This window comes from Brienomyrus brachyistius, chromosome 1 (assembly GCF_023856365.1).
Source record: "Brienomyrus brachyistius isolate T26 chromosome 1, BBRACH_0.4, whole genome shotgun sequence".
Classification (NCBI taxonomy): domain Eukaryota; kingdom Metazoa; phylum Chordata; class Actinopteri; order Osteoglossiformes; family Mormyridae; genus Brienomyrus; species Brienomyrus brachyistius.
The window spans coordinates 26,829,427-26,842,017 of record NC_064533.1 but is presented as its reverse complement, the minus strand read 5'-3'; the positions used below and the strand labels follow the sequence as shown (position 1 = coordinate 26,842,017).

At 43.1% G+C, this 12,591-nt stretch overlaps 1 protein-coding gene across 2 annotated transcripts in view; it reads left to right on the top strand.

The window, feature by feature from the left end:
• The window catches only part of LOC125740448 (nuclear receptor-binding protein 2-like), a 65,485-nt gene extending 55,061 nt beyond the window's left edge, over positions 1-10,424 (top strand). For both annotated transcript variants that reach the window (XM_049011586.1, XM_049011596.1), the window contains exons 9-18: positions 1,356-1,411; positions 2,693-2,788; positions 2,986-3,118; positions 3,589-3,691; positions 3,784-3,834; positions 4,012-4,147; positions 4,457-4,510; positions 5,241-5,304; positions 6,667-6,722; positions 7,609-10,424. In XM_049011586.1, the coding sequence (XP_048867543.1) occupies positions 1,356-1,411; positions 2,693-2,788; positions 2,986-3,118; positions 3,589-3,691; positions 3,784-3,834; positions 4,012-4,147; positions 4,457-4,510; positions 5,241-5,304; positions 6,667-6,722; positions 7,609-7,713 (854 nt within the window). In that variant the 3' untranslated portion in view covers positions 7,714-10,424. The remainder of the gene's footprint in view (positions 1-1,355; positions 1,412-2,692; positions 2,789-2,985; positions 3,119-3,588; positions 3,692-3,783; positions 3,835-4,011; positions 4,148-4,456; positions 4,511-5,240; positions 5,305-6,666; positions 6,723-7,608) is intronic.
• The last annotated feature ends 2,167 nt before the right edge of the window (positions 10,425-12,591 follow it).

The following is a 12,591-nucleotide window of genomic DNA, read 5'->3' as shown; positions in this document are numbered from 1 at the left end:
GTCTATGATTTAATTTATTAATTATTAAACTGCACAAATTATTGGTTAGGCCCCCTCACTTCGTTCTGCAGCTTCTCTGCCTGACTTACCGTACCGCGCTTAGAGGGGAGTTCTGCCTTCTCGGTTTTTATCCCTAGGTGTCACTAGAGAGCAGCGAGGGACTTGACGGTCTGCTGTGTTCCCCATGCCCTCGCGTGTCGCACAGAGGAGGGTTAGACCAATGCACCATGCAGGGCCTCTGCACTTTCTGTCTGTCTTTGTTTTTTAAACCTTGCTTCAAGCAAGTTAGTTTGTAGGGATGAGAATGTGGGTTTAGTTGGACTTTAAATAATATAATTTTTAATTAACTTGACAATCAGGGCAGCACAGTGTCACAGCCGGTAGCAACGTTGCTTCACACCTCCAGGGCTGGGGGTTTGACTTCTACCCCTTTTGCATGCTGTCTCCATCTTGCTCCGGTTTTCTCCAGCAGTACAATGACATGCACTTTAGGCTGATTGACTTCTCCAAATTGCCAGTAGGGTGTGAGTTTACCCTGTGATAGACTGGCATCCCTCTTTGCCTCATACCTGAGCTTGATAGGTAGTTGAAAGATGCATAATAATAATAATAATGATATGGAACATTGGTTCTCAATTGGCCTCAGGACCAAATTGTTAAATATTTTGACCCACATCTACTTCACCAAATATAATAGTAAATAATAGAACAGAATAGAATAATAGAATAAATAGAACATAGTGCAGTAACAGCAGCACAATACTTCATGTACTGGAAACTCCAATATTTAGAAAATATTTTCTACTTTTTCTCCAAACAGACATTCTGCGACCCAGTGAAATAGTCCCACGACCAACATTTGGGTCACGACCCACCAGTTGAGAAACAGTGGTTTAGAAAATGCACCCCAGAAAATGCTTTGTGGCAGGCAGCTGAATCGTCTGCAGAAATAACTGTTTCCTTCCCAAAGTGAAAAGCTGCTGTGTGTCGGGACACTAGGTTGTGCTTAAAGGAGCCTGGTGATGCCGCCCTTGTACTCGGCAGCTACATGCTCCTCCACCTCTGCTTGTTCAAAAAGCAATCTGGCATCTTTTTACGAAGCCATTTAAATGTCTGCCAGGTGATTAACGTGTGAAATCCATTTTAATTCATCTCACAAGTTCAGTGTTGCCGGCCATCGTAGGAACATGTAAGGACGTACTAGCTCATCGTTTCCCCTGCATCTCCTCTCTGCATTTCTGCCTGTGCATCTTTTTTTTTTTTTTGCAATCACACTCTTCTTTTCATGTTGGTTCTTTACATCTCAAGCCTTTTGTCTTTCTCTCACCCTTTGCTTATTTCCCTTGTTTTTCCAGCTGGTGAGGACGACTATGCCATCGACATCTACTCTTTCGGGATTTGCGCCCTGGAGGTGAGAGACGTCTCTTTTCTTGGCAAAAAGATGTGGCAAGAAAGCTCCCTCCATCCGTCTGTTTCTTGCAGGGCAATGGCTTGGTGTCCCTGCAGCCAAACGTGTGTGACTGAGCGACAGGCAGGGGCGGGGTGTGGGTGGGGCAGGGTGGGATATGGGTGGGGCACGCCATCGATGGTTACCCTGCCCCTGCAAGCTGAACCGAGAGACCTGATTGGCTGGATGCAGAACTCTGTCGGTCGAATGCAGGGGCGCCGGAAAGCTGGAGCGGACTGCGGCCAATTGAGCCAGCTGTCTCTGTCAATCCGATGCTAGCAATGCAAGGGATGTACCCTTCTAACTGCAAATAGTAAATGTAATCTATGAAAACTGTGTTGATGTTGGGTTTCCAATATTTAACTGGTAATTTCTGGTTTTACAGCAGCTGTGAAACATCAGCAGCACTGCATTCGGCGGTTTCCTTTGTATTTTTTCTTTATGTTTGGGATTAGCATTTGTAGAAGTTGTGTCACTAATTGCTGTATTTGATATGTTTACTGGCTCTGTGTAATAAATCCAGTGTTTTTGTCAGTTTCCCCATTTTTGGAGGGGACTGTTTTGTGAGCTAACAATAGAGCTAATGTATATTCATACATGGGCACACAGACACAAAGACTGACAGAATCATGGCAAATGGTAATGGATGCACTTGCCGAAGGGGCTTCTGATAGTCTGAGCCAGCAAAGGCACAGAATTGATGGGTACCTGCAGTTCCCTGCAGGTGCCAGCAGCAGGAGGTTGGCGCGAGCTCTTCCTCCCAGTAGGGAATTTCTTCCATGGCACCATGTGACCTCCTTTGTATATAGAAATCAGTCAGTCAGGCTATTGCATTGTGATGCATGTTATTTTTTCTATTACAGTGATGATTTTGTTCATCAGAGTATTTGTAATCTTCATCTCTTCACAGTTGTTTTATTTTTTCAGTTTGACGTGAATCACATTTTACTCCAACTTGAAACTCTTATGGGATAAAGCTTATGCTAATGAAAAGACAGTCCAGTCATTGGTTTAGAGAAAAACTGGAGCAGTTCTAAAACTTTTTAACATGGGGGACATAAGAGGGACTATAATTCATACAGAAGGGCTAGCCTTATCATTAGCCAATGATATGTTTTGATTCATTAAGGGGCAGGGGCACTGTGGGGGCCAATCAGGTTTCAGCTCGGGCCAGTGTCCCTGTGGCCCCGCCCTTGTATACCCTCCATTGAATAACATTGCCAGCAATACTGTCATTTCGTGCAGATGGCTGTGTTGGAAATCCAGGCCAATGGGGATTCGGTTGTGTCGAAGGAAGCCATAACCAACGCAGGGCAGTCTCTAGAGGATCCACTCATGAGGGTGAATGTCATATCCTGGTTACAGTTACCATGGGAGACGTTAATGATCACATGTGGGAGTTTCTCTTAGTCTTGCTCACCTATCTTGAGGTGGGAGTGAGGTAGCGTCTTCTTAACTTCGAGATAAATCAATACTCTTATCAAATACCACTGGCTCACTGCAACCCCCCTATCCCATAATGCTGTGTTTTCACACAGGAATTTACCCAGTCGTGTGTGCGTCATGAGGCAAAGTTGAGACCCACGGCACACGACCTCTTGTTCCACCGTGTGCTGTTTGAGGTCCACTCCCTGAAGCTACTGGCTGCCCACTGCTTAATCAACAACCAGTGTGAGTCCTTATGGGCAGAGGGCTTCTGAAGACCACACAGATGTTCAGAACTTCCACATGATATTGCCATTGGTGCCATCATCTGATTAGCATGCTAATCATCACACTCACTTGGTGACCGCTGCTAACTGTGAGATTTGTGCAGTCTGTGCTCTTCTCTGACGTGTGGTTCACCTCGTCTCACTTCAGGGAGAGCATTCCGTGCACCTTGTTGAAGACCTGTGGTCCAACTGGAGAGCAAATAGTTTTTAAGATGAGACCACCAATGACCTAAAGTCAGGCTTCCTCACCATAGCAAAACTCAATTCAGTCCTCATGTAATGCAACAAAATACTTTCGTTAAATTTCCAAAACTCACAAAGTCCATAGAAATTTTCTCAAAACATGTACAGTGGGTTTCGGAAATATGCTCTTCAGTTGTGAATTCAGTTTTGGTCCATCAAAGGCTCCACTCTTCCATCTTTTTCCAGATCTCCTCCCTGAAAACTGTGTGGAGGAAAAAACAAAATCCTTTGATCCTAATGCCATCATGGCTGAGATTGAGCACAAAGACCGGCCAGGAGTACAGCTCAAGTGAGTCTTGACTAGCTAAAGCAGTCGTGAAGCGTTTTTTTAATAGCAGTGTCCTCTGAGAGATATCATCATCCTCTCCCTGCGAATTACAGATACTCCCACGTCTCCCCGCTTGAACTGGACAAATTTCTTGAAGACGTCAAGTAAGTCTGTCTGCCGCAAGTGTGCCGATGGGCTCTTTGGCACTGATTGGGTTACGGGGAGAGGTGAGAGTAAGGTCCAGTCGAGTTCCTTACCTGAAGGTCTTAGCTTGTCCTGTTAGACACAAAGGCTTGTGCTTCTGCCATGAGTTGCATCATGGCTGTCGTCTTATACTCCAGGAATGGCATATACCCCCTGATGAACTTCGCCTCTGCACGCCCCCACCCTATTCCTCGCACCCTATCCATGTCCCAGGAGAATATGGAGACGGTGAAGACCCCAACCCCTGAGCCACAGGAAATAGAGACCAGGAAGGTAAATGTGGAGCAAGTCAGTAGTGGACGAAATGGGAAAAACAACAGTTATACTATATTCATCCCCATGGGGAAATTGTCTTTTCACCTGTTACATTCTGCTCTCCATGAAACACAGACACATATACAGATGACAAGCAGGTTTTTGGGTCACAGCGCAGGGTCAGCTAGTTATACTGAATAATACTGGGGAATTCTGAGATTCAGTGACACAGCTACACTTCATTCAGTGATTTGATGTGTAACTGCTCATTCTGTTTTTGGTGGCCTGCCCTCTTTCTAACTGCAAGTCCTGCTGTTTACATTGCAGGTTATTCAGATGCAGTGTAACCTGGAGTCCAATGAGGAAGGGACCAAAACCCATGTAAATAATAGGTTAACTTCACATACAAATCTCAAAACAAACTAGGAACCGCATTTTGCCTGCTTTCCGTCACCATTATGAAGGGCAGTAAATGTTGTCGTCTCACTCATTGGTTGGTGTGTACAGGCAGTCCGAACGAGTTACGAATGAGATCCGTTCCCTATGTCTTTCTTTAAGTCGCATTCATAAGTGGGAACTATGCTAATACAGCTCATAATAATAATAATAATAATAATACAATAATAATGAAAGTAACTAAATATAAGACGGTACTGTACCTTGAGCCGATGAACCGCTCAAGCTGTGCAATGTTTTCATGAGCATCACTATGTAGTGCGTGCATTTATTATTACGACCCATTGTATTTAACTTGAATTTTTGATATAGTAGGCCAGGGATGGCAAACTGGATCCATGGAGAGCTGCTGTGGGTGTCGGTCTTTGGGATGACCTCTCTATCAGCCAATACTAGAGGGCTGTCAGGCCTGGAGTTGATAACCACTGCTTTATTATTGGCTGATTGAGAGGTCATCCCAAAGACCTGCCCCCACAGCAGCTCTCCATGGACCCGGTTTGCCACCCGTGAAAAATGATTTCCAGCAGTCCGTTCGTAAGCATGAGCTGTCCGTAAGTCAGATGTTCTTACCCCGGGGTCAGCCTATAATGTTTCATGGCACCCAGATAAGTTACATAGCTCTCCTTAACATTGCTGATGTACACCTGTCGTGCAGCTGTCTTTGTTCCTGAAGATGGACGACAAGCTGCATCGACAGCTGAGCTGCGACATTCTGCCCGGTAAGTTTGTCTCTCTGCAGCGCCTGATGGATCTGAAGGAAATGAAGCCTCCTACGTTCCGCAGATCCTCTCGATGGGTTTGTGCCAGGAGTTCAGAGCTGCAACCCGCGATCAGTGTTTAGACAGATGTGATGCTGTATACCATGTGACTCACTGAGGGTAGCATGTTACGGAGTTTATATCCTACGGTCAGGCAATCTTTTGTTTGCTTGGGAAACACGGGAAGAACATAAAAATATCCAAGTGATGAAATGTCCCTTTAATGTCTGTGAATAGACCTGGCTTTGGCTACCTTAGTTTTTGGCTTTAGCTAAAAGAGTTTCTGCTGCACTGTGGTCATATAAAATGTAAAAGTCTCAGACTCTGAAGTCATTTTATAAATGGATTCCAAGAAGATATTTTTTAAACTTTTTTTCTCATCAATCATTATTCAATGGCTTATAAGTAGCTGATAAACTTAATAGTACTGAACTTATATGACTGTTCTGCCATTTTAGCTTACAAAATGACTTCTTTCATTTCAATAACATTCCTTTTAATTACATTTTATCTCAAAGTTGCAGCTGGGATTATATGCAGGCTGAGGTACCCTCAGACGTGTATATCTGCATCTGTCTTTATAGTATAAAGTATATCAGTGTAGTTTTGCAGAAATCAGACAAAAATATGAAATCATCTTGGTTTGTCTGCCCTGTCTCTGTAGATCGGGGGTGGCTTACTTTAGCATTTGTTAATATCCTGTTGGGGGCTTTGTGTGAATCTCACTTTGGTGCAGACCTCCGTGTCAAAGCTGATAATAATGACGACAGCGCCATCTCTTTGTCGAGTAACATATTGCAGCCATGCCTGCGATCTAGTACCCTGTGTCATACATCAGCCTTGTGCTGTAGTTTTTCTTTGTTTATAAACTGTGAGGATCCACCCAGGGAAACAGTCATTCCATAAATGAGCAAATGCTGCTCTGGTTGCCAAGCTTATGTTGTGGGGGTTTTGAGTCAATTAACACACAGCGGAGAACCTTCCAGATGTCTGTTTCGAATCTCTGCTGATACAGACAGAGGCAAAACCGTTAATCAGTGCCACCTAGTTGTTTCAGAGTCCTAATGGGTTCCCTGCAGACACCAGCCCCAAGTTAACGAGCCAGAGGCTCGTTATTACAATTTTATGGTGACCTTAATTATCCGTCCGTGCAAAAACTACACAGCTGACTGTGCTGGTGCTGAACACCATCCATTGCTGTTTGGCTAATCCACACACTTCTGTGATTGGCTTAACATACAACTGAGTCTTCTCATTGGCTAGGTGGCCACTAATGGGAGTGTGACATTACTTTTATTGTGTGTGTGTGTGTGTTTTTTTTAGGTGATAACTCAAAGGACCTGGCTAATGAGCTGGTTCACTATGCCTTCATCAGTGAGGTATGTGACAGAGAAGGGATTGTCATTTTCTGGTGTCTCATTCTAAAAGTGGATGCACCATACTGATACTGCAAGACAATAAATGATGTGTTGTTAAAATGGGCATTTCCACTAAAAGTTCCTGGTTAGGTATTTCCCTCCCCCTTCACAAACTAACCAGGAAAACCTGGTTAGTCTGAGCCTTGAAGGTATCAAGTCCTGAATCCAGGCCATTTATCTGCTTTAGTTTTTTTTTTTTCAAGGATCCAAATGTTCCACAGCTTTGTTATTTGTACAAGTACAATGAAATACTTGCTTGTTAACTTCCCTGCAGACTTAAGCAACACATAATGAGAAATATAAATAAATAACAGAATAGTGAACAACAAAATATAATTAACTGTTTTTATTTTACTTTGGATAAGAGAAATGTGTGTTACAAGCAATTTATGATTATTTTTGTTGTTGTACTATTATTATTATTATTATTAATAATAATAATAATAATAATAATAATAATAATAATAACTAATATACATACAATGTTTGCTGAGATCCAGTAATTACTGGGATCCAGTAATTCGTTTTTGTCCTCTGCAGTGGACATTATGTGTTGGCTCATAGCTCTCCTACTATACATGTCAATCTATGGAGTCCTGTTGTTTTTTAAATAGGACAGTTAGGGCTTTATATACACCCCTGCATATGACATCACATATGCAGGGGTGTGTGACCTTGCCAACCTCCTCTTCCTGTCAGATCAGGGGCTAGTTATCATTGTGTATTTAATATTGTTATTACTGTTGAAAAATAGCTGATCCTGATTGTTGACGTCCAAGTCCCTATGGCCATTCCTGAGTGCTGATGACATTCTCCCCCCTTGCTCTGTCCCTTGGCTCCACTGCAGGAGGACTGCGATAGGCTGGCTGGTTTCCTGGACGACGCGCTGTCCAAACACCGACCTGGGGTGGCAGGCTGCTCTGGTGGGACAGCAACGACAGCGATGTACTAACAGGGGAGAAGAGGACAGAGGAGGACTCAAGCAGGGGCGTGGCAGTGGCCAATGCGGGCTGGCGCGCAGGGGCCACGTAGGGGATGGGTGCGTGGACTAGAAAATGGGAGGGACCTCAGCGGCGTGATGCGGGGGGGGGGGGGCATGTGGCAGTTGTTACCAGCAGAACGGGCCTGCACTGAGAGGACGAGGGCTGAACCCTTCACTTTAAGATCCTTCATTCCAAATGGCTGCTTGTCGGAGGGCTCCAACCAAAGCCTGTTCTGGCGTCAGTAGGGAATCAGTTTCAAACCCTCACAGTCCTGTTTCTAAGTTCTCTGCCTGCCCTGTGGTTTTATTCCAACACCATCTCACCCTGTCTTCTGTTTGTGCGCCGAGAGATAAAGCACAAAGCTTTTCTCCCGGGGCAGCTGGGGTGATCCGGTGCCACCCACCCGTGACTGAGGAGGACCTTTTCAAAAATCCCAGTTATCTGTTGATTATTTGATTTTTGGGGGCCCGTATGGTACCGTGAGCTCCCCAGGTTTAGCTGACGTCCCAGTTGATTGATGGGGAGCTCTTTCATGAGCAGATGGTCCGCAGTTATCTCCTGGCCACTGCCGGAGCGGCGGACACTTCCGGAAAGCTGAGGACATAATCTGCATATTATCCTACTCAGTTAGTGAAGTGAAGGTTTTGCTCCAAGCCATCGTTTGAGTTAGGCTTGAGTGCCTTTGTATGTGCTGACAGCGGTCCAGCATGTACGATGTTGTAGTTCCTTGCTTGTTGTTATTTTATTCTTTGGCCCCGATGTTCAAACACATCTGAAACCCCTGTATTATTGATGATAAGGGGGCACAAAGGCCTTAGTAACAATACAAAAAGGAAATTCTATCAGGACCAGCCACTTAGTAACCTTATGCAGTTGTGACCAGAACTCTTGAGTTTGCAATTTATAACTGAAATATCCTTCATATTGGGTTGCTGTGAAAGAGGATGCCTCCCAGCCTCTAAACTCACAAACTATCCTGATCCAGTAGGCATTCAGAGAAAATAATGTCTAAAATGGGCCTCTCTTGTTTTTAGGATTTGTTTTTTGTATCTAGGGAAAGCAATATGGTAAAAGTGCACCGTTTAGGTGTAACAGACTTGTCATTTTGATGCCTTTAAGCTGGAAATACTGTTTCGCTGTCAAAGATCCTTTGGCCCTCAAAACCGCGTGAAACATTTAAACACCAACAATGACGTATATGGAAAAAAACAATTTTCGAAAGAGCACTCCATACCTGTTGACTGATGTATTGGCGCAATGATGTGAAAGGGAGGGGCAGACAGTGGTGTCCCACTGTAACTGGTTCAAGAAGAATTACATTTTTTGCACAATTTGCATCTAATGGATCTGCTTCTCGGAATATACGTCTATGTTAGTTTTAGAGCATTTTATATGTAATGTAATTATATAATGCACAGTGCAAGTTGCTTGAGATAACATTGTCTACTGTTGTCTACAGCTATATAATATATACTTGGTTTAGTACTCTGTGTAGTATATATAATTAATATCATCCAGCAGATGGCTGTTATCTAAGGTTGCTTACATTTAGCCTTTTTTTTAGATTGCTCCTCCTGGCCTAATTGGATTGTTACATGTGCGATGCCATAAAAACGAGTGTGATAGACCTACAATCAGTTTGTCATTGAGAAATATACTGATGATCTAATGTTAAAGAAACTCATCCTATCCAATATGCCCGTTCCACGTTTATTTCCTTAAGTGGACTGGTGATACAGTTGTCATTCTAAAAATTTATTATAGCATCGGTGATGATGAATAAACAGATGAAAATAGGGATTAATTGATAACTGTCCGTCAAATGTCCAGGTTAACCACATAGTGGAATGATATCCAGTGTATGAAAGCCTTAAAAGAGAATAGTTTAGTGTATCGGAAGTTTGTATTAGAACTCGGCTAAAATTGCTAGGTTTATATGGCACATGTAGGGCAGACATAAAATAGTAATACTCTTAAATTCACACCATCCCTGTGCAATACCAGGAACTGAATTTGAATGTGAGTTTAGGGTGGAATTTGAGTTTGATGATTAGAAAGACAGTAATTTGTGAGAAGCAGGAGAGATGTACAGAAATGTATTTTTCCATGATCAGTCTTCTGCAGTCTCCTCTTCTGTATGCAGAGCAGGGACATGGTGACCTTATTGTTTATGAATGGCCGCTCTGTGTCTGTGTTCAAACTGAAGCTGCATCCTTTCTACATCGGCCAGTGCTAAAAAAGATCCATTGTCATTTCCAGTAATCTCTGCTGGAAACCTCTGATCACTCTCTGGCTGTTTTACCATGGTGTGCTAGGTGAGCATGAGCACCCTGTCGCCGCTCTGAACCTTGTGCATCTTCACCGAAACTCCATGAGGACGACTGAGTGGGATCATCGCTGCTGTAGCTGCTTCACAATTAAATGAGTAAATGGGCGGGCGGCCGTACGGACGATGCCTGGGGAGCAGAATGGATGCGCAAAGTCTAAAGGAAAATCCCTATGTCCATACCTCGCTTAACACCTCCATCTGCTCTTCTTCCCTCTATCCTGGAGCCTTTTCATTGAGTGTGGCCTCCTTTTGTAATTTCCAGGTTCCCCTTTTGTTTGATTTTGTTCTCATGTAAGATACTGTACAATAATCACAGCAATTAAAATAATAAAGCAGGAACATGTCGACGAAGTCCTGGCTGCGAGTGATTGTTTCTGAACATCTTCTTGATTCAATTAAAAAAAAAAAAATCTTCTGTGGTTAAAAATGACAACCTCTTTCCACCTGGGAGTAACCATAGTTATTTGCTTGTTAGGAAAAATTGGGACTCTTGGTTTTTTTGTATCCTACTTGTATGACCACCATTAACATTTTAGTACAGGAACATCAATGTTGTTCTGCTGCGAGCTCTGTAAAACATTTCCACCTCATGTTAACCAAAGACAATGCAACGGCTTGTCTTGGTCACTTAAAACTTCAGCTGGGGAGCATCTAACAATCATACCCTTTTACTAGGTTTCAGGCCATCCTTCATAACTAAAGATTCAGCAACCAGAACACCATCAGAATAATATTACAGCGCATGGGGAAAAAGACGGTTGTAATTGGAAGAAGGGAAAGAACTGGCTGCCTAACTGTTTGAAATCAGACAGAAGCCAGTATGAACTAATTAGGAGTCCAGCTCCCTCTTAACGTTGATCAGCAGATTAGCCAATGCCAGGAGAGGGTCAGTTTTCGGCCGAAAGGGCTTTTGGATATGCAGGTTTTCATTGCTTACTAATTACATTACTAATTAGAGGACTGACTGGCTGAAGAATTCTCATGCCCGAGTTTCAACAGCTGGCCTAAAGGTTATCCCAAAAACTGGCATCACACTGGCCCTTTGCAGATAAGATTGCCCACCCCTGGCCCGTGGCATTGTATTACAATAGGGACGGGCAATATCACTGATTTTCTTTTTGATTCAGTTCAATCTGAGGTTGGTATTCCGTTTCCTTAGTGTCTCAGACTCAGACACAAAGACTTTATTCAGCAAGTATGACAAGATTTATAAGAGATACTGCTTTAGGGAAGAAGCTGTTGGCCAGTCTTTGAGGTGTTGAAAGAGGCGATGACCAGGGTATGAAATGTCCAAAATGATCTTGCCAGCACGCTATAGGACCCTGCTGTTATAGCTGTCCTGTAGGGAGAGCAGATTGCAGCTGATTTTTTTCTACAGTTCTAATCAGCCTTAGCACCTGAGATATGCCCAGTTTCTTCAGCTGTCTTAGGGAATAAAGTCTCTTTTGTGTCAGGGCCGCATCCCATTTCTGATGTGTTGCTCCAAGGGGGCTTTAATATATGAATTTAACCAGAATCAGGCCTTGGGCCTCCACTTAAAAGGGGCCTCAAAAAGGACCCCTGGCCGACAATGATTATCATTGCCATCCCCCCAAGCCTGATTGATAACTATAGAATAGCCCAGTGGCCCCTGATCATGTTAATATGCCTCTGCCTATTATAATAAATAAATTTTAATTATCAGGTAAAAATCAAAATTTAAATCTTATACATTTTTAATACTGTTCGGCACATCTTTTTCCAAGTCTTGCAGCTCAGCAGGGCTACCAACTCTCATGCATCTGGTTGTGACACTCATGTATTGTTCCATTATTAATCCTAAATTAGCAACACCCAAGAGGTGGGGTACTATGCAAACCCTACAGACTATTTACAACCTAGCAAAACTGAAACATGCATGTAAATGAGTGTTCAGACTTGTCTGGAATTGGAAATCTCATGCCAGCCATCTGACCAAAGTTGACAACCTTGAGCTCAGACACAGGTGAGGGCTTACAAGACTGTTAATGAATGATTATCACTAAGTATATGACTGCACATGACAACAATAAAGTATTTGCAAATACTGAACTGATTCAATTCCCCTTATGTTTATGGTACTATATGTATTATTTAGTACCTGAGATTAGAACTGGCCCTGATATTTATTCAGTATCACATTCATAATCCAGGCCATTTAGATAAAACTATTCACATAACCGCATGATTTTTTTGCAAACTGCCGCGACTCTCTGCCAGCTCTGGACATCAAATCCAGGCACCATTATCGCCCAGGAAACGGCTCCTGGTTTCCTATGCACAATGCCACGGGAAGTATATGAGACAAGGGAAACAATAGCAAAGAATTCAAATCTCGATTCCTTGTTAATTTCACATTCATTCTTACAAATGAAGTGCACAATGACAATGTACGAACGTCTTTATAATAAAGTCGGGGTGATGAAACATAATAATTAACAGGCGTCTCTTCAACTTTAAAACACGGAAGGCACAAGCGCCTAAAAATTTATCGCGAGAT